Consider the following 23407-nt stretch of genomic DNA (forward strand, 5'->3'; position numbering starts at 1 on the left):
TCAATTCATCAGAAGTTAATCAGCAGAAATAAAAACATGAGCCGGTTGGTACACAGGGGTCAGAGCTGTGAATGCACAAATATAACGGACGGAAGGAAGCCACGTTCATGCATTATTCATCCACGGGTTCATCCAATCAGTCCAGCTGGTGAAGGTGAGGAACATAACGGGAGCCAAAAAGTGAGGGAAGCGTTCCAGCAATATTAATGAACTTTGGCGGCGACTCCACTTACACGCCGATCTGTTTAATGCACTTAACAGCACCACAGAGGAAAAACGTTCTTCCTTCTGTACGTGCTGTTTTCATTCCATACTCGAGATTTATATCTGATTAGGAATAACGACTAATTCTGCTTCTGTTCATCGTCTGGGAAATCTTTAACTACGTATTGCAAGTGTTTGTAAAAGGAAAAGGTTCAGTCGTAGTCTGATGCTCATCGTGACTGATAATGAAAGTAGACTGAGGTTAAGAGCTCGTCTGTGGTCTGTAGCTCCAAACAGAAAGCATGCTGACTGCATCACTGCTGCTGTGCAAGTCTAAACAGTTCGGTGTAATACATTTGCATCAGTGTTGTCTTTTCATACAATGACATACAAAAGTTTGTGCACCCCAGGTCAATTGTAATGTGATCATTAAAAAAAGTGTTTACATGAGTTGGATTGGTGCTTGTGGCCCTACTGGAAGCGAGTCGAATATGCTCAAAGCAACTGAACTAAGGGGTCAAAAATAATTGGACACTTTTTTTTTTTAAGAGAGTTGGAATCAGTGCCCATTCTTTCAAAAAGAGGCTTTGTGGCACTGATGTTGAAGACAACATGGACCGAGCGTTTGAGCTCAGGAGCACAGTGATGGTGGTGGAGCTGTAGCGTCTCTTGCTCTGTTGGCACCCGAACACCTTCGTTTGGCAGACCCGTTTGCACCATCATGCAGTACACATGGATATCCCAGTCTGCTCTGCTGGCTGGGCGTGGGTAAATAGTTCGAGCGCTTGTTGCGTGTGGAGGGAAACCACACGTACGCTTCCTGTTAGCCTCTTACAGCGTTTTGAAAGGTGCAGAGGAAAACCTCGAGTCTGGTTAACCTCGTTTCATCTCAGCGCTGCTCTGCTTCACGCCAGAGTTTACAGTTCTGTATCGTCATCATCATCGAATAGATCTACTCTGTGTTTAGCAGAACGTACAAGACACGATAGATTCCTGATCATTGTGATGTACAAATGCTAAGCAGAGTCAAATACACCACATGTATGTGGACACCCTTCCTAATTATTGAGTTCAGGCGTTTTAGCCACACCCGCTGCGAACACGTGCATGAAACGAATGATATAAATTATATGTCTCCAATTTTTTGGCAGCAATTTGGAAAGGTCCACGAGAACAGAATGATCATGGTTTGGTTTGACCAGTTTGGCATCCTGCACTTACACCACTGGAACATCAATCGCAAGCCAGACCTGCACATCTAACATCAGTCAGAGCCCCCAAAAACACTGGACACACACACACACACATCAGACTTTACACTGCGTACACCTGGAAACCATCCAAGCACGAGTGTCGACATTCGGGACAAAAGACCGACGGGACCCTTCACGTGAACACGCTGCACGCATGTCGAGCTGCCACCTAGCAGCTGTTGCCCTCTTCCTGACCGCAGTGTCACCTTACCCCTCTCCATCTACTAACACTCCACCTGTATGCACACAGCACCTGTCTCACATTCAATACCATCACCAGAAGTATGAGGACGCTTCACGACGACCGTGGTGAAAACGCCTCAAACAGACGCATACATTTATTATTATATAAAATTATATGCTTTAAACTTTCTGGCAGCAGTTTGCTGTTGAATCAGAACCTGTTATAAAGCGCATGCTGGCGTTCGGCGGCCTTTCCTCCAAAAAGAAGAAGAAAGCACACTAATGTACCATCATTCCTTTCATCCCCCAAACCTAAACAGGAAGCGGTGACGCCCAGTTTAAAGCAGATTCCTGTTCGGTAGCATTTTTGTCGACAAATTAAAAGAAACGTCTTTACAGCATCAAGAGGATTCAGACCGTTTTAATGTTTTCACAATTTAACTGAACTGGAGCGCGGCAATCGCTCAGCTCATTATTAACCAGCGAGTTAGTGTTTAAACAAAGCCTGTCCCAGAAGAGTCGAGGCTGTTATGACGGCGAGGATGGTGGGACATTGAAACTTGTACACTATCGTTAAAAGTACATGGACGCCCGATAACAAGAGGTACAAACAGAGAAAATAAAAAGGTTATTTACGTCTAGAAGCTGAAGAGCTGATGGTCGTGTCTCGGGGTTCTTATCTAACGCTCGCTTCAGGAAATCCTTGAAGTCCGCCGACCTTCAACACACACACACACACACACACACACACACACACACACACACACACACACACACACACACACACACAAACTGAGATGTCAGCACTACTTCCATGTTTAAATCCTGACAGAGCTACTTATTATACACAATATAAACATGAGAACAGAATGTAAATAAGCTTAAAACTACTTTAAGGGAGGGTGTGTAAACTTATTTTGAGGTGTGAATGTAGAATTTAGATCAGGTTATGACCCGGACTCTTAATGAGCCACTCAAGGACATCAACATTCTGAGCAACATCAATTATATTAAAGACACTCCTAGATCTTTCTCCAGGTCTGTGCTTCTCCATCATTCGGTCCCGGACTTTTTCATTTTCACTCCAAGGTGGAGTTGGTACAGGTGGTGGTTGATGGAGTCAGGCTCCTGATCTAAACAGAGAAACATCTTGAGGCCTGCCAGTCAGCTGAGCACTACTTTAGAACCTAGTCCTGATCCTAACCCGACTCCTCTTGCTCAGTTCCTCTTTCCCTTTAAATGTAATAACGTTAAGCACATCAGGGAACACACACTGCACAAGTTAGCTGGACAGACTTCATATTTGTCATATATTTTAGGTTTAGTGTTTATTTAATGTTTATTGTTGCACCATGGGTCTGAGAGTAATCCTCTGCATGTCCCGTACATATTGCTGTATTGACAATAAAGCAAACTTTGACTTTTTGAAATACGTAATAACTTTTACACCTGATAGTGCCGGGCGTGGCAGAAACACCCGTAATTAGAAGGGATGGCCACATATTTATGGCCCTGTAGTGGATAAAAAAACATACTGAAGTAGTTATTACTCTACAGAGATCAGACATTATGGGCTTGTAATGACAGAGGTACTACGGAGCTGAAACTACACATTCTAGGCAGTGCAGCTCTTATAGGAGCCACATCACACAGCAGAGATGGAACCGTGTGGCCGACACTTCCACACATTACATAAATAAATCATAAATCAATCAGATTTCACTTGTGTTACTTCAGCTTTTAAATGCTTGTGGGACTTGAGGTGTGGAGAAGCAGAAGGTTCGGTACAAGAAATGAAAGTGATGTTGACAGTAACTCGTGCTGATATACTGTGTGTGTGTGTGTGTGTGTGTGTGTGTGTGTGTGTGTGTGTGTGTGTGTGTGTGTGTGTGTTTGGTGAGCCAGTAATCGATGTCTCTCACCATTTGGACGGCTGATCCAGGCTGGGTGGATCAGCTTTAGCGATTTTCAGCAGGACCCTCATGGGGTTGAGCTCGTGGTGCGGAGGTTCGATCTGAGCCAGTTCGATCAGCGTGATGCCCAGAGACCAGATGTCGGCTTTGTAATCGTAGGGAGCGTCCTTCGTGGTCTCGCACATCACCACCTCAGGAGCCATCCTGAAGCACAAGCAACCCCCACACACACACACACACACACACACACACAATAACATGATACACACATTAATATCACACGCTAATCTGCTGTTGTGGTTTAAAGAACGTGTGCAGGAGGTTTGGAGGTCAGCAGGATGGAAAGACGCACGATCACTGGCTTGTACATTCGGTTAAATACCAGCGCATTCACAGAAACATCACCTCTTATATTATACTTATTATTCTAGGGTTATTCATTAAGGCTGGAACATTCTGATCAGGGTCCTGGTGGGTCATAAACCTTTAAACAAGGCATGTAAGCACTGTGGACATGAAGGCAATCCACACACACACACACACACACACACACACACACACACACACACACACACACACACACACACTACCTTCTTTTAGAGCACAAGATCACAGGTCAAACATTAGCAGAGAACACACACACACACACACACACACGCACACACACACGTGTGTATCAGAGTTCAACGTTCACAAGTATTAAATCCTCCCTTTACTGAGAGTCTGACAGAGCTGGATCAGGTCTGGGCTGGTTTACCACAGCATAAGCCACACTTACCAGTACGGAGTCCCAATAAACGAGTCTCTCCTCTGTAAGGTTTTGGTGTTTTTAGCCGACACCCCAAAATCAGCTGTAACAAACAAACAAACAAACAAACAAAAACACTAATTATAAATATACAGAGATAAAGATGAAAACAGATCAAACATTTTCAAACACAGCATCTGTTCCTGAACACACACGACGTACAGATGTGTTTATTATTAACACACGTTCACTTACAGACTAAACAATCAGACACAAACAAACAAACCGAACTGCTAAAAGGATTAACAATCAGACACAGTGACTGCTAGCAGCTCATGCAGACTGGTAACAATCGGGCAAATAAATATAAACAAACATCAGATAGTAGAACAAGACCGAGCGAGCAGCGAACTGGCTATTAAGCTGAGAACTAAGACCTACTAACTAAACTAAACAAGGTTTCAGCAGATTTGTATCATTGGACTGTTTATTTAAACTAGAGTAGGGAAATGTTTACTGTGGAAGCTCTTCTGCAGGTCACGCTGTATAAGAGCGTCTGCTAATGCCGAAAATGTAAATATAAATATAAATATTACACAAACACAGTCAGACCATCAGAGACAAATAAACTATCAGACCGGTAGACAGAAAAGAGAGACGTGAGACAAAATCAGACAGAACAGAAGATGGAATTTTCACCAAGTGCGTACAAACACCGAGAGAACACCGAGAGAACACCGAGAGAACACCGAGAGAACACTCAGAGAACACCCAGAGAACACCCAGAGGACACCGAGAGGACACAGAGAGGACACAGAGAGGACACAGAGAGAACACTGAGAGAACACCGAGAGAACACCGAGAGAACACTGAGAACACCGAGAGAACACTCAGAGAACACCCAGAGAACACCGAGAGGACACAGAGAGGACACAGAGAGGACACTGAGAGAACACCGAGAGAACACTCAGAGAACACCCAGAGAACACAGAGAGGACACAGAGAGAACACTGAGAGAACACCGAGAGAACACCGAGAGAACACTGAGAACACCGAGAGAACACTCAGAGAACACCCAGAGAACACCGAGAGGACACAGAGAGGACACAGAGAGGACACAGAGAGAACACTGAGAGAACACCGAGAGAACACTCAGAGAACACCCAGAGAACACAGAGAGGACACAGAGAGAACACTGAGAGAACACCGAGAGAACACCGAGAGAACACTGAGAACACCGAGAGAACACTCAGAGAACACTCAGAGAACACCGAGAGAACACTCAGAGAACACCGAGAGAACACTGAGAGAACACTCAGAGAACACTCAGAGAACACTCAGAGAACACTCAGAGAACACTGAGAGAACACTCAGAGAACACCGAGAGAACACTCAGAGAACTCAGAGAACACCGAGAGAACACCGAGAGAACACCGAGAGAACACCCAGAGAACACCCAGAGAACACCCAGAGAACACCGAGAGAACACCGAGAGAACTCAGAGAACACTGAGAGAACACCGAGAGAACACTCAGAGAACACTCAGAGAACACAGAGAGAACACAGAGAACACTGAGAGGACACAGAGAACACTGAGAGAACACTCAGAGAACACTGAGAGGACACAGAGAACACTGAGAGAACACAGAGAACACTGAGAGAACACCGAGAGAACACCGAGAGAACACTGAGAGAACACTCAGAGAACACCGAGAGAACACTCAGAGAACACCGAGAGAACACCGAGAGAACACTCAGAGAACACCCAGAGAACACCGAGAGGACACAGAGAGGACACAGAGAGAACACCGAGAGAACACCGAGAGAACACCGAGAGAACACTCAGAGAACACCGAGAGAACACCGAGAGAACACTCAGAACACTGAGAGAACACCGAGAGAACACTCAGAGAACACCCAGAGAACACTCAGAGAACACCGAGAGAACACTGAGAGAACACCGAGAGAACACTCAGAGAACACTCAGAGAACACTCAGAGAACACCGAGAGAACACTCAGAACACTGAGAGAACACCGAGAGAACACCGAGAACACCGAGAGAACACTCAGAGAACACTGAGAGAACACCGAGAGAACACTCAGAACACTGAGAGAACACCGAGAGAACACTCAGAGAACACCCAGAGAACACTCAGAGAACACCGAGAGAACACTGAGAGAACACCGAGAGAACACTCAGAGAACACTCAGAGAACACTCAGAGAACACCGAGAGAACACTCAGAGAACTCAGAGAACACCGAGAGAACACCGAGAGAACACCCAGAGAACACCGAGAGAACACCCAGAGAACACCCAGAGAACTCAGAGAACACTGAGAGAACACCGAGAGAACACCGAGAGAACACCGAGAGAACACTCAGAGAACACCGAGAGAACACCCAGAGAACACCCAGAGAACACTCAGAGAACACCGAGAGAACACCGAGAGAACACCGAGAGAACACTGAGAGAACACTGAGAGAACACTCAGAGAACACCGAGAGAACACCGAGAGAACACCGAGAGAACACTCAGAGAACACCGAGAGAACACTCAGAGAACACTCAGAGAACACTGAGAGAACACAGAGAGAACACAGAGAGAACACAGAGAGAACACAGAGAACACTGAGAGGACACAGAGAACACTGAGAGAACACCGAGAGAACACTCAGAGAACACTGAGAGGACACAGAGAACACTGAGAGGACACAGAGAGAACACCGAGAGAACACTGAGAGAACACTGAGAGAACACTGAGAGAACACTCAGAGAACACCGAGAGAACACCGAGAGAACACCGAGAGAACACTGAGAGAACACTCAGAGAACACCCAGAGAACACTCAGAGAACACCGAGAGAACACTGAGAGAACACTGAGAGAACACTGAGAGAACACTGAGAGAACACTCAGAGAACACCGAGAGAACACTCAGAGAACACCGAGAGAACACTCAGAGAACACCGAGAGAACACTGAGAGAACTCAGAGAACACCGAGAGAACACTCAGAGAACACTGAGAGAACACTGAGAGAACACCGAGAGAACACTGAGAGAACACTGAGAGAACACTGAGAGAACACTGAGAGAACACCGAGAGAACACTCAGAGAACACCGAGAGAACACCGAGAGAACACTCAGAGAACACCCAGAGAACACCGAGAGAACACCGAGAGAACACTGAGAGAACACTGAGAGAACACTGAGAGAACACTGAGAGAACACTCAGAGAACACCGAGAGAACACTCAGAGAACACCGAGAGAACACTCAGAGAACACCCAGAGAACACCGAGAGGACACAGAGAGGACACAGAGAGGACACAGAGAGGACACAGAGAGAACACCGAGAGAACACCGAGAGAACACTCAGAGAACACTGAGAGAACACCGAGAGAACACTCAGAACACTGAGAGAACACCGAGAGAACACCGAGAAAACACTCAGAGAACACTGAGAGAACACCGAGAGAACACTCAGAACACTGAGAGAACACCGAGAGAACACTCAGAGAACACCCAGAGAACACTCAGAGAACACCGAGAGAACACTGAGAGAACACCGAGAGAACACTCAGAGAACACTCAGAGAACACTGAGAGAACACTCAGAGAACACCGAGAGAACACTCAGAGAACACCGAGAGAACACTCAGAGAACTCAGAGAACACCGAGAGAACACCCAGAGAACACCCAGAGAACACCCAGAGAACACCCAGAGAACACCCAGAGAACTCAGAGAACACTGAGAGAACACCGAGAGAACACCGAGAGAACACCGAGAGAACACTCAGAGAACACCGAGAGAACACCCAGAGAACACTCAGAGAACACCGAGAGAACACCGAGAGAACACTGAGAGAACACCGAGAGAACACCGAGAGAACACTCAGAGAACACCGAGAGAACACCGAGAGAACACCGAGAGAACACTCAGAGAACACCGAGAGAACACTCAGAGAACACTCAGAGAACACTCAGAGAACACTGAGAGAACACAGAGAGAACACAGAGAGAACACAGAGAGAACACAGAGAGGACACAGAGAACACTGAGAGAACACCGAGAGAACACTCAGAGAACACTGAGAGGACACAGAGAACACTGAGAGAACACCGAGAGAACACCGAGAGAACACTGAGAGAACACTGAGAGAACACTGAGAGAACACTCAGAGAACACCCAGAGAACACTCAGAGAACACCGAGAGAACACCGAGAGAACATTGAGAGAACACTCAGAGAACACCGAGAGAACACCGAGAGAACACCGAGAGAACACTGAGAGAACACTGAGAGAACACCGAGAGAACACTGAGAGAACACTGAGAGAACACTCAGAGAACACCCAGAGAACACCGAGAGAACACTGAGAGAACACTCAGAGAACACTGAGAGAACACTCAGAGAACACCGAGAGAACACTCAGAGAACACCGAGAGAACACTCAGAGAACACTGAGAGAACACTCAGAGAACACTCAGAGAACACCGAGAGAACACTCAGAGAACACCGAGAGAACACTCAGAGAACACCGAGAGAACACCGAGAGAACACTGAGAGAACACTGAGAGAACACTGAGAGAACACTCAGAGAACACTCAGAGAACACCCAGAGAACACTCAGAGAACACCGAGAGAACACTGAGAGAACACTCAGAGAACACCGAGAGAACACTCAGAGAACACCGAGAGAACACTCAGAGAACACTGAGAGAACACCGAGAGAACACTCAGAGAACACCGAGAGAACACTCAGAGAACACCGAGAGAACACCGAGAGAACACCGAGAGAACACCGAGAGAACACTGAGAGAACACTGAGAGAACACTGAGAGAACACCCAGAGAACACTGAGAGAACACTCAGAGAACACCGAGAGAACACTCAGAGAACACCGAGAGAACACTCAGAGAACACTGAGAGAACACTCAGAGAACACCGAGAGAACACCGAGAGAACACAGAGAACACTGAGAGAACACTCAGAGAACACCGAGAGAACACTCAGAGAACACCGAGAGAACACTCAGAGAACACCGAGAGAACACCGAGAGAACACTGAGAGAACACTCAGAGAACACCCAGAGAACACTCAGAGAACACCGAGAGAACACTGAGAGAACACTCAGAGAACACCGAGAGAACACTCAGAGAACACCGAGAGAACACTCAGAGAACACTCAGAGAACACTGAGAGAACACTCAGAGAACACTCAGAGAACACCCAGAGAACACTCAGAGAACACCGAGAGAACACTCAGAGAACACCGAGAGAACACTCAGAGAACACCGAGAGAACACTCAGAGAACACCGAGAGAACACCGAGAGAACACTGAGAGAACACTCAGAGAACACTCAGAGAACACCCAGAGAACACTGAGAGAACACCGAGAGAACACTGAGAGAACACTCAGAGAACACCGAGAGAACACTCAGAGAACACCGAGAGAACACTCAGAGAACACTGAGAGAACACTGAGAGAACACTGAGAGAACACTCAGAGAACACCGAGAGAACACTCAGAGAACACCGAGAGAACACCGAGAGAACACCGAGAGAACACTGAGAGAACACTGAGAGAACACCCAGAGAACACAGAGAGAACACTGAGAGAACACTGAGAGAACACTCAGAGAACACTCAGAGAACACCCAGAGAACACTCAGAGAACACCGAGAGAACACTGAGAGAACACTGAGAGAACACTGAGAGAACACTCAGAGAACACTCAGAGAACACCCAGAGAACACTCAGAGAACACCGAGAGAACACTGAGAGAACACTCAGAGAACACCGAGAGAACACTCAGAGAACACCGAGAGAACACTCAGAGAACACCGAGAGAACACTCAGAGAACACTGAGAGAACACTGAGAGAACACTCAGAGAACACTCAGAGAACACCGAGAGAACACTCAGAGAACACCGAGAGAACACCGAGAGAACACCGAGAGAACACCGAGAGAACACTCAGAGAACACAGAGAGAACACAGAGAGAACACTGAGAGAACACTGAGAGAACACTGAGAGAACACTCAGAGAACACAGAGAGAACACTGAGAGAACACTGAGAGAACACTGAGAGAACACTCAGAGAACACCCAGAGAACACTGAGAGAACACTCAGAGAACACCGAGAGAACACTCAGAGAACACTGAGAGAACACTCAGAGAACACCGAGAGAACACCGAGAGAACACTGAGAGAACACTGAGAGAACACTCAGAGAACACCGAGAGAACACTCAGAGAACACCGAGAGAACACCGAGAGAACACTGAGAGAACACTGAGAGAACACTCAGAGAACACCCAGAGAACACTCAGAGAACACCGAGAGAACACTGAGAGAACACTCAGAGAACACCGAGAGAACACTCAGAGAACACCGAGAGAACACTCAGAGAACACTGAGAGAACACTGAGAGAACACTCAGAGAACACCGAGAGAACACTCAGAGAACACCGAGAGAACACTCAGAGAACACCGAGAGAACACTGAGAGAACACTGAGAGAACACTCAGAGAACACCCAGAGAACACTCAGAGAACACCGAGAGAACACTGAGAGAACACTCAGAGAACACCGAGAGAACACTCAGAGAACACCGAGAGAACACTCAGAGAACACCGAGAGAACACTCAGAGAACACCGAGAGAACACTCAGAGAACACCGAGAGAACACTCAGAGAACACCGAGAGAACACTCAGAGAACACCGAGAGAACACTCAGAGAACACCGAGAGAACACTGAGAGAACACCGAGAGAACACCGAGAGAACACAGAGAGAACACTGAGAGAACACCGAGAGAACACTGAGAGAACACTGAGAGAACACTGAGAGAACACCGAGAGAACACAGAGAGAACACTGAGAGAACACTGAGAGAACACCGAGAGAACACCGAGAGAACACCGAGAGAACACTGAGAGAACACCGAGAGAACACAGAGAGAACACTGAGAGAACACCGAGAGAACACTGAGAGAACACTGAGAGAACACCGAGAGAACACTCAGAGAACACTGAGAGAACACCGAGAGAACACTGAGAGAACACTGAGAGAACACTGAGAGAACACCGAGAGAACACCGAGAGAACACTGAGAGAACACTGAGAGAACACTCAGAGAACACCGAGAGAACACTCAGAGAACACCGAGAGAACACTGAGAGAACACTCAGAGAACACCGAGAGAACACCGAGAGAACACCGAGAGAACACCGAGAGAACACTGAGAGAACACTCAGAGAACACCCAGAGAACACTCAGAGAACACCGAGAGAACACTGAGAGAACACTCAGAGAACACCGAGAGAACACCGAGAGAACACCGAGAGAACACTGAGAGAACACTGAGAGAACACTCAGAGAACACCCAGAGAACACTCAGAGAACACCGAGAGAACACTGAGAGAACACTCAGAGAACACCGAGAGAACACTCAGAGAACACCGAGAGAACACTCAGAGAACACTGAGAGAACACTGAGAGAACACTCAGAGAACACCGAGAGAACACTCAGAGAACACCGAGAGAACACTCAGAGAACACCGAGAGAACACTGAGAGAACACTGAGAGAACACTCAGAGAACACCCAGAGAACACTCAGAGAACACCGAGAGAACACTGAGAGAACACTGAGAGAACACTCAGAGAACACCGAGAGAACACTCAGAGAACACCGAGAGAACACTCAGAGAACACTGAGAGAACACTCAGAGAACACCGAGAGAACACTCAGAGAACACCGAGAGAACACTCAGAGAACACTGAGAGAACACTCAGAGAACACCGAGAGAACACTCAGAGAACACCGAGAGAACACTGAGAGAACACAGAGAGAACACTGAGAGAACACTGAGAGAACACTGAGAGAACACTGAGAGAACACAGAGAGAACACAGAGAGAACACTGAGAGAACACTGAGAGAACACCGAGAGAACACAGAGAGAACACAGAGAGAACACCGAGAGAACACCGAGAGAACACCGAGAGAACACCGAGAGAACACTGAGAGAACACTGAGAGAACACCGAGAGAACACTGAGAGAACACTGAGAGAACACCGAGAGAACACCGAGAGAACACTGAGAGAACACCGAGAGAACACCGAGAGAACACTGAGAGAACACTGAGAGAACACCGAGAGAACACCGAGAGAACACTGAGAGAACACTGAGAGAACACTGAGAGAACACCGAGAGAACACTGAGAGAACACTGAGAGAACACCGAGAGAACACTGAGAGAACACTGAGAGAACACCGAGAGAACACTGAGAGAACACTGAGAGAACACTCAGAGAACACCGAGAGAACACTGAGAGAACACTGAGAGAACACCGAGAGAACACCGAGAGAACACTGAGAGAACACTGAGAGAACACCGAGAGAACACTGAGAGAACACTCAGAGAACACCGAGAGAACACTCAGAGAACACCGAGAGAACACCGAGAGAACACCGAGAGAACACTGAGAGAACACTGAGAGAACACTCAGAGAACACTCAGAGAACACCGAGAGAACACTGAGAGAACACTCAGAGAACACCGAGAGAACACTCAGAGAACACCGAGAGAACACTCAGAGAACACTGAGAGAACACTGAGAGAACACTCAGAGAACACCGAGAGAACACTCAGAGAACACCGAGAGAACACTCAGAGAACACCGAGAGAACACTGAGAGAACACTGAGAGAACACTCAGAGAACACCCAGAGAACACTCAGAGAACACCGAGAGAACACTGAGAGAACACTCAGAGAACACCGAGAGAACACTCAGAGAACACTGAGAGAACACCGAGAGAACACTCAGAGAACACCGAGAGAACACTCAGAGAACACTGAGAGAACACTCAGAGAACACCGAGAGAACACTGAGAGAACACTGAGAGAACACAGAGAGAACACAGAGAGAACACAGAGAGAACACTGAGAGAACACTGAGAGAACACTCAGAGAACACCGAGAGAACACCGAGAGAACACCGAGAGAACACTGAGAGAACACAGAGAGAACACTGAGAGAACACCGAGAGAACACCGAGAGAACACCGAGAGAACACTGAGAGAACACTGAGAGAACACCGAGAGAACACTGAGAGAACACTGAGAGAACACCGAGAGAACACTGAGAGAACACTGAGAGAACACCGAGAGAACACCGAGAGAACACCGAGAGAACACCGAGAGAACACCGAGAGAACACTCAGAGAACACCGAGAGAACACCGAGAGAACACTGAGAGAACACTGAGAGAACACTGAGAGAACACTGAGAGAACACCGAGAGAACACTCAGAGAACACTGAGAGAACACTGAGAGAACACTGAGAGAACACTGAGAGAACACTCAGAGAACACCGAGAGAACACTCAGAGAACACCGAGAGAACACCGAGAGAACACTGAGAGAACACTGAGAGAACACTGAGAGAACACCGAGAGAACACTGAGAGAACACTGAGAGAACACTCAGAGAACACCCAGAGAACACTCAGAGAACACCGAGAGAACACCGAGAGAACACTGAGAGAACACCGAGAGAACACCGAGAGAACACCGAGAGAACACCGAGAGAACACCGAGAGAACACCGAGAGAACACCGAGAGAACACTGAGAGAACACTGAGAGAACACTCAGAGAACACCCAGAGAACACTGAGAGAACACCGAGAGAACACCAAGAGAACACTCGGAGAACACAGAGAGAACACCGAGAGAACACAGAGAGAACACTGAGCGTATTTAGATGCGTCTCAGTTTCGGGGAGGTGCTGGTGGAACAGAAGTGAGTTCTGTGCCGTTCTTGGCGTGACATTTTAAAAAGCCATTACAGGACACATCCGGGTGCGAGGGCATCACTGCAGCTGCTTCCAGAACTCTGAGCTGTACTGATGAAGCTGGGAATGTGGGGTTCAGTGTTACACTGGGGGTGAGTGGAGAGGAGGTGGTTGTGCTTTAACCACGCCCAGTGTTAACAGGTGTATAACATCAATTATAACACAAATCAAACAAAACGTTCGCCTTCAGCTTTGTTCCCGTTCACAAAACGAGTCCTCCCATCAAGAGATCCCAGTGCTCACAATTATTACTATTATTGTACAAACCCAGTTTGACGTCTCCATCCAGTGTGAGCAGGACGTTTCCAGCCTTCAGGTCTCGATGGATGATTTTCATGCTGTGCAGGTAAACCAAAGCCTCCAGCATCTGCTTACAGATCACCTGGATCTGCTTCTCCGTCAAACCCCGGTCCAGCTCTGAGAGCCATGAACAGGAGAACAGTGTTTCGTTAGCTAAGCTTTTTATTTTTATCGAACTGCACTGTTCTAACTTTTATTTACAATCCTATATGAGATCTACAATCCTATTCATAATGCTATACAGTATATTGAGTACAATTCTCTATATTATATACAGTACACACAGATCAGTCTGATGTTTGATGAGAAGATTAACTGAACTTCTGTTTGTATAATTTTACATTTTGCGCTGCTGCTAGCCGATCGGCTGATTGACCCGGAGAATGATATGAATGCGCAGGTGATTATGATTTCTGTGATTAGATAACCGGAACACACAATTCTTTTCTGAACATGATTTCTGTTGTAGATGTTTTAGATTAATAATATAAAGGTTTAATGTAATATAAAGCCAATCATGAGAGAGAAAAAGGGCACGGGCTTTAAGCACACACCCAAGTAAAGCCTGCATGACTGTGGACAGTGACACTAATGCATTTAAGCAGGTTAATCTTAAAAACATACTAAATTTTTTTTACCATTTTTGGTATTTTTATCTGATCCCAAATAAAGGACAGATCATCCAGAGAACCAACTAAAAAAAGCATCGGTCTCATGGGGCCGGACTCGGATGTAAATAAAGTCTGGAGAATCTGGCGGGTGATGAGATGTGGCGTGATTTTCCAGTCAGAGCCATGCAGTAAAAATAAACAGGATTTTTGTAGGATGGAAAGTGAAGGACGCTGTTAGACATCAGAACTGAGTCAAACGGTAAGTCTATTTCTAGACTTTCTATTTCTTTCTATTTCTATACTCTTAACATGCTTGTGTGCTGAGTTTGAGAGAGGTTGGGGTGTGTTTTTGAAGAACTGGGGGGTGTGGTCGAGCTCGAGTTCGGCCGTTCACAGTGAGAACGGCGTCTGATGTTGTGAGACTGGTAATACGACTGACGTGGGTGGAAGTGATTACAAGCTTCTGTGTGTCTCACCTAGCATGGTGGCGTCCACAGCTCCACCGGGACAGAACTCGATCATGATCTGCAAGAAGAGCGAGATTGTGAGTTCAGGGGTGCGTTTCATACCCATGATGCATAAAGACGTGCTGAACCGGTGACGGGAAGTAAACGGTGACCCTCGCGTCACAGATGTGACTTTTGTCTTTTTGGAAGTTCATGCACAGTTCAGCAGAACCTCAGGAACTCTAGTGGTTACACTGTGAACTAGATCAGCTGATTGTAAGGACTGTAGTGCAGTCTAATCCACACCAGAAGATTCAATAAGCAGACACACATAAGCAGGACAGTGCAGCTTCTCTCAGCCTTATTAGCCACTTTAATTCCGGCATGTCCAGTTCCCTCAGTTCCGTCACACACACAGGAACACACAACACTCCCAGGCATGTGTCAGCACCGTGTTTAAACAGTAGGAGTCGCTGTTGCAGTTAGCCCTCCCTTAGACACAGCCCATGTAATAGCGAGCCCCCACAACCCTGACCATAGTGAGTCGTGGAATCCCTGGATGAACCTTCGCTCAGTTCGGTGTTTAGGTGGAAGTTTAACGTCAGTAAGAATGAAACCACTTTGCCGAGGACGTTTCTAACGACGTGAACTATTTCCAAAGGCCTCGTGTTTCTCAGGCTGCTGAGGAACAGAATAATTCATTCTTCTCTCCCTTCATCGGTCCCGAGATGTGGGCGAGCATGAGGTTCGAACTCCTTAAGCACCAAAGCCTTTTCCTCAGAAGTCAAACATTTAAAGCATCAAGCAGAGCGACTGCATCATCGTGGCCATCAGTTTATCTGACATAAAGGTCGTGCACTGATGCATTCTTCATAAACGTGTTCGGTGAGGTTTGGGGTCAGGGCTTTTTGCAGGCCGCTGCGGTTCCACGTCTTTACAGAGCTCGCTTTATGGTAAACATCGTCAGACGGACTGTCCAGGAAATGAAGCCGGGTTGCCAAGTGGTGCCAAGACACACATGCTTGTAATAATGAGAAGATCCGAGTTCGAGTTCAGCCTTTCATTTCATTTTTTTTTTCGGACTGCTGGAATCTTCTGCATTACACAGATGCCACTGAAGTGAGCTAACTGAGAATGCCAGTTCAACCAGTTAAACAACACACACACACACACACGACATTTCTTCAAGCAAACTAAAACAGGTCCATCCGGAAACAAAGGTGATCGAGACGATTACTGATGTAGTTTCGAGTATTAGAGAGAAAACAGAGCTGAGGGTGTGGTAGATGTGATGGAGGAAGTGAAACAGTTTGTTGGGTTTGCAATTACATATTAGATGAGTAGATTTAGTAGCACCATGTTATTTTATTGTTCAGTTTACTGTGTACAGTGTACTGCAGTGTGTGTGTGTGTGTGCGTGTGTGCGTGGTGTTGTATTTATGTTTGAGTGCCACGTACTCACCCAAACACATGTCTTTTATCTAAGTGTGAGGGTTGTCCTGGAAAGCAGGGTGTTTAAAGACTGTGTGTGTGTGTGTGTGTGTGTGTGTGTGTGTGTGTGTGTGTGTGTGTGTGTGTGTGTGTGTGTGTGTGTGTTAAAAGGGGGCATCCAGAGTCCTTCTCAGTTTGTTATCAAATCTCACAGCTGTAAGTACGACCACATGCAAAGACAAACAGACCTCGTACCATCCATCAAGAAAACATCAAACCTGAAGCTATAAAATAAAGACCAGAAAATTAACTAAAGAAATAATAAATAACCTTTCAGCATCTAAGAGCTTCTAGTGTTTGGTGGTAGAAGTGTTTTACCACTGTAAAAGAAACTTTTTATTGTGTAAAGCTCCACACTGAGATCTTCTCTGTGGTTCTTTATGGATGTAAAAGCGGGACGATAAAAAAGCAGGACAGGAGGAAGATCGATGCCTTTAAACTCTCCCCTTTTTATTATCAGAGGTGTCTGAAAAGTCTTACAATTATTTTTGTGGGATTTTTATTGAGCCAGTAACAATAGGGCCCCATAAAACAGATTCAGAAGCATGAAGCAGCACCAAACAAATGGATCCATGACCAAATCAAACCCGACCTCTCACTCACTGGAAGCTCGAAAGCCTGGAAGTTCCTTTATTTGAAACGCGTGACGAGAAGAACTGATTCACTGGAAACAACAGCTATGCTTGGAAGAGTTGAAGGTAAAAAAAGGAAGAGGACGGCCAGCAACAAAACGGATGAATACAATTAGAGAAAGAATAAACAAACAAATCATTAAAAAGCCTGGAACTCTGGTCACTAGGAATCAGTCACTAGATCACCAGGCTTCTTTCACACCAGCAGCTTCTGGGAACACCCTCATTCTTTTGAAAAGCTTTTGAAAGCCAATCAATCAACTAAACATTTGTGATCCGACACTGGTGTTGCATGAGAAGACCAGACAGGCTCTCCGTCAACATTCTAATTCGTTCCAAATCTATTCAGTGCGAGTGAGGTTTGGATTCAGGACAGGTAACTGTACAAGGAAATTTACTGCTGGAACATCAAACCCAGTATGAAAGGTAAGAAATCGTGCAGGGAGAAATATTCTCACTCACTTGCCGGGGATGAACTGAGGTCTGAGAGGCTGATGACCCTGATAAACCCGAACATCCCACACGTTCTGGAGAAACACTCGGTGCTAGTCATTGCTTCATTCCTCAGAGTATGTAAAAATGATCCTTCATTTCCTGAGGAATTCCAATAACGCCTGAAACAGCGTGCTCTTTAAATACTCGCTCTATAAACTGCAGGCAGAGCGAGAATTCATTTGCTTAACATGATTTAATGCCAAAGCTAGACGAGCACAATGAAGATAAAATCTGGTTTAATTCTTTCTATAAATGACCACTCCCTATAAAAGAGAAAAAGCTGTTTACACTGCAGTGCGAGTCAGTAAAATAACACCAGGATTGTTTTTATTGGTCTGGAAATGCACTTCATTCATAAGTAATGTAACCGTAATAAATCTAAACACTTCATTATAACACAGAATAAACGACCTATTAAGAAAAGACTTGGTGTTAGAGCATTTTCCGGACTAGTGAAAGTGTTCTGTAGTGAGGAGAATACCAGCTCTACCTTGGCACGCTAAACCAAACCAGCCGAGATACTGGTTCTATAAAAAGGCTTTCACAGGGGGGTTGATTTGCAGCATTTGGAGAGTCTCTAAATCTCAAAGCGGTGTTGTGTGTGTGTGTGTGTATTTTTTGTTCACCCTGATAACTTAAAGGTTAGATCCGGAGCTCTGGGAAGTCGAGCGATTCCACAAACGATAGCGAAGACATTTCGGCCGTGATCAGAGAAGTCGGATTTTATGTAGTTCGAATCCAACTTCGTTTTACTCAAATATAAACCACATGAACTTTCAGACTGGACCCAGTCGGACCGGTCAGAACACATTTTGTGTGGCTTTCATGTCACTCGCCGCGTGGCGCTTCTACGCAGCGGATTTGCGACGCCGATTTCATCAGCGGAAGAAAAAAGACGCTCATAACGACGACCAGACTCTCTGCCCTGTGCATGAAGCAAAGTCCATAAAGACGTGGACTGATGAGTGTGTGTGTGTGTGTGTGTGAACGAGCGTCGGTGGCCGTGCTTACACTCATGACTGTAAGATCAGGATGTTTTAATGACGATCAGGTTTAAATCAGCCGTGTAATTTAGTCAGGGTTTCCACAACAGGAACTGGTACACTCGTTTCCTAAACATTTCCTTTGTTATGATTAAAAACGTTGTGATAAATATTTTATTGGTAGCATGCTGCAGGTAAGGTTTATGTTGATGGTCAAACGTTTACATACATTAATAAAATGTATCATGGCAGTTTGGGGATGTCTGCAACTGTTTTATCTGACTGAATGACTAGATTCTGTTTTAGTTGTTTGTTTGTTTATTTATTTGGATTGTAACGTGATGTTTCACACCCTTCAGTTACATCCATGACAGAAACGGTAGTTAGGCTATACCGAACACGCTCATGGACGATTTAGTATCTCCAGTTCACCTCACTTGCATGTTTTCGGACTGTGGGAGGAAACCGGAGCACCTGTAGGAAACCCACACAAACTCCACACAGAAAGGACTCGGACCGCCCCACCTGGGGATCGAACCCAGGACCTTCGTGCTGCGAGGCGACAGTGCTACACATGTATTGCTGGGTCAGAAATATACATACAGCTACTTAGATGATTAGTTTAGAATGTACTGTAGAGTTTTATAATGTCAATGAATCGTTGTGGGATTTTTATTGTGCCAGTATGATTAGGGCACCATAAAACTGTAACCTAATGGTTAAGGTTCTGGACTAGTAACCTAAAGGTCGCTGGTTCAAGCCCCACCACAGCCAGGTTACCAGTGTTGGGCCCTCAATTGCTTAGATAATATACTGTCACAGTGCTGTAAGTCGCTGTGGATAAAAACGTAAATGTAAATAAAACACACACATGAGCATTAGTGTGAACACACATCACTATAAAGTGTATGTATCCGTCGACCGGGAGCTTATTACAGATCGACCTGATCCTCTTATTGAAAATGTATCTCATAGAAATCTGATTGAGTAACAATGCTATTGTCTTTCATCACTCATTCATTCAGTCAGCTGTTCCCTAAAGTCAGGCTTCTATTACAACAGTAAACACCGACACACCCAAACACACACACACACACACACACACACACTATAGAAGCAACACACACACACACACACAGCCGACAGCAGTTCCTCTGATCTTACCCACAGCTTGTTTTCATAATAGAAAGCGTCGAGCAGTTTGACGATGTACTGATGATCACATGAAGCCAGGATTTCGATCTCCACCATGTAATCCTCCAGCTCCTCCTCACTGTTGGTCTCGATCACTTTGGCAGCAGCAAGAACTCTGGTTTCTTTATTCTGGGCCTAAAAAACACAAAGAAATCTTTATTTTACCTCATGTTGACTGAGCTACACCACATGTGCAATATTCACTATTCATAATACTATTATTCTTCTTATTATGGACACGTGTGTACACATGAACTGTTCTATTCAGAAGGAACACAACTAAATACGTTATAGCTGACAAAATATATAAGGGTCATCGGGGAACAAGTACAGAAGTTTGAATGATGGAAAGGCTCGGTTTATACGGGGTGTCTACAGCAATTTTGGGCCGATATAGAAGAAAACAAAGTACATTAATCATCTATCCTAATCGTTTTGTCCTCACATTCACCAGCACTTCTACAGTGGTGATCTATAGAGATCTAAAGTGGGTCCACACAGCACCCATAGGAGCCACATTTACAACCCAAAACTATGTAGACACCCCCTTAATTATTAGGTTCAGGTGTGTCAGGTGTGTTTTGTCTGTATAGTGTACATCTTTCCTCTTGTATCTAGTCATCTCCAGTGGAATCTCGCTGCTACTCCTGCAGGCCGAGGAGGGCTGAGACTATCACGTAGACCGTCTGACATGCACGTAGTCGCAGGACGCATCGTGTCACCTGCTTGTGATAAATTCTTACACAGAAAGCTGTGTTGTGTACAGAGTGACACGCTAAGCCTTCTAGGTCATCCATCGCTACTGCAGGTGACTTAACCAGGCAGGAGAGGCCACAATGCTACGTACAGTCAGTGTACGTCCTGCTTTCCTACAGGCACAGCCAATCGTGCCTGTGTGGGTACGTGACCGGAGACCTCGGCAGTGGTGGGCTAGTGCCTTAGACTCAGTTGAGCGCTTCACATCAACGACTTGGAGAATAATAAATAAAATACATTGATTACAAACTTACAAATAATCCAACCATCCAAATAATCTCAGATGAATTTACCCTAACTAACAGTTGGATCGAGTTCCTCATAAACCAACGCACCATGACACAAACCAACAGGACGCATCATAAACTCTTGGTGCAGGGCAGGGCGTTGTTATGCTGGGATACAACGACAGCATCAACACAGAACCAGAAGCCCAGTGCTTCCTCATCAACTTCCCCTAACGACTCCCAATTAACACCTACATCTGATGAGTGCGCACACGCAACACGCACAGCAAAGTTCAGCTCCGGCGAGTCTCATTTAGCAAGAACATTCAGTACCGAGGCACAGGTGCTCAGTGATTAGCGCTGTTGCCCTACAGCAAGGAGGTCCTGGGTTCAGTTCCCAGGTAGAACGATCTGGGTGCATGTTCTCCCGTGAAGGTGTTTGACACTGAACTTGAACTGATGAATCAGGTGTAACCTGAAACTACCGGTCCTGTCATGAATGACACCAAAGTGGAAACAATCACCTTTAAATCCGTATAAAAACACAAACAAACACATGACGTCAATTTCTTTGTCCTCACGACGTTCACAGTGAGAGAGACACGGCGTAAGAAAGGGACGCAGGGTTAAAAAATGCAAGAAGAAATAATGGAAACCCTGAGTCACAGACACCAGAGGAGAAAAGATCTGATAATGGACAGAGCTGGTATCTGGTTTCCAACCTAAATGTATGATCAGAATCCAATAAATTTAAGACAATAACAAGTGTCTGATTTACGTCTTTTTAGTACAAACTGCATGACAGAAACCTTCCACAGAAACTCTAGTACTTACCACTAACAAAATATATATATAACTTGATACACGGATATTGCAACATAAGAAACTAAGAGGAACTTTGGGTTGTAAGATTCACCTCACCAAAGCAATTATTTAGCTCGCAGAGGTCTTCTAACCTAGCAATCTGATGATCAAACTCTAAATAACCTTCTCAACCCTGGGTCAACAGGAAAAGAAATGCCACACCCTGAGGAACTACTGTAAATGCCTAAAACTGCTGAGAGGTGCATCTTCACAAGGGGTAGAAATACAACTTCCTCTTTATAGAACCCCAAAAAATAACCCCAGTTTTATTTAGAAACAATTCAGGATACTTAGAGATTTACACTTCATATAACACGTCATTATTATTCATTTAATACAACATGATAAAATACACAATAAGAATTCGATTTGTTTTCCCCCAAAGTAGGGGTCTGACCGGCTGATAGCACTTCTGCGATTCAAACCTGGGAGTGGATCACTGCGCCACCCGAGTACCCAAACATAATTATTATTTATATTCAATAAACATGCATTTAATTATCTATATCAAGGTAAAGAGAAACAAATTAATAATGAGACGGCTATTTTAATTGGACTGATACCAAAGCTGCAATGTATCGTCTTAAAATTTGCCTTTAAGTTCATATAATTATAACATCTCACTTTTAAACGAGTTTATTTTATTTAAGTTAAACACACCGAGCTGAAATGAATCAGTGTTACTGCTTAAACCTCACGTTACAGCTGGGTGATGCACAAAGGTTTCACTGTGAAACGTTCTCTTCAACTCTGACTTCGCTGTGTGACGTCATTTATATGAATATGGATCTCTATATGATCCATGAATATAGAGTATGTTCAGAATTCAGCAGCTAGACTTCTTACTCACACTAAACCCTGGGAACACATAACCCCCATACTGCAAAACCTTCACTGGCTCCCTGTTCATTACCGAGTACAATACAAAATACTACTCTTGGTTTATGAATCTCTGCACGGTCTGGCCCCCAGTTATCTTTCTGCCCTGCTCACTCCATACTGTCCTGCACGTTCACTCCGGTCTGCTGATGCCCATTTACTGTCTGTTCCATCAACCAGACTTCGCTCATTTGGTGAAAGAGCGTTTAGTGTGGCAGGTCCTAAATTATGGAACTCTTTGCCACTTTCCCTCCGCACGAGCTCATCACTATCTGTTAAGAAGCACTTAAAAACTCATCTTTATAGGACTGCGTTCCATAGTTTATAGTTTTTATCTTAACCTCTGTACTCTTTTTATTCCTGCTCTCTTAATCT

At 45.4% G+C, this 23407-nt stretch overlaps 1 protein-coding gene across 1 annotated transcript in view; it reads right to left on the reverse strand.

Annotated features, from left to right (window-relative positions):
- The window catches only part of stk10 (serine/threonine kinase 10), a 46764-nt gene that overhangs the window by 18045 nt on the left and 5312 nt on the right, over positions 1–23407 (reverse strand). The window contains exons 2-7 of the mRNA XM_063011226.1: positions 20277–20441; positions 15542–15590; positions 14422–14571; positions 4332–4404; positions 3563–3757; positions 2277–2358 (exon numbers count right to left, since the gene is read on the reverse strand). Of these exons, the coding sequence (XP_062867296.1) occupies positions 2277–2358; positions 3563–3757; positions 4332–4404; positions 14422–14571; positions 15542–15590; positions 20277–20441 (714 nt within the window). The remainder of the gene's footprint in view (positions 1–2276; positions 2359–3562; positions 3758–4331; positions 4405–14421; positions 14572–15541; positions 15591–20276; positions 20442–23407) is intronic.

Source organism: Trichomycterus rosablanca, chromosome 16, assembly GCF_030014385.1.
Source record: "Trichomycterus rosablanca isolate fTriRos1 chromosome 16, fTriRos1.hap1, whole genome shotgun sequence".
NCBI classification, from domain to species: domain Eukaryota; kingdom Metazoa; phylum Chordata; class Actinopteri; order Siluriformes; family Trichomycteridae; genus Trichomycterus; species Trichomycterus rosablanca.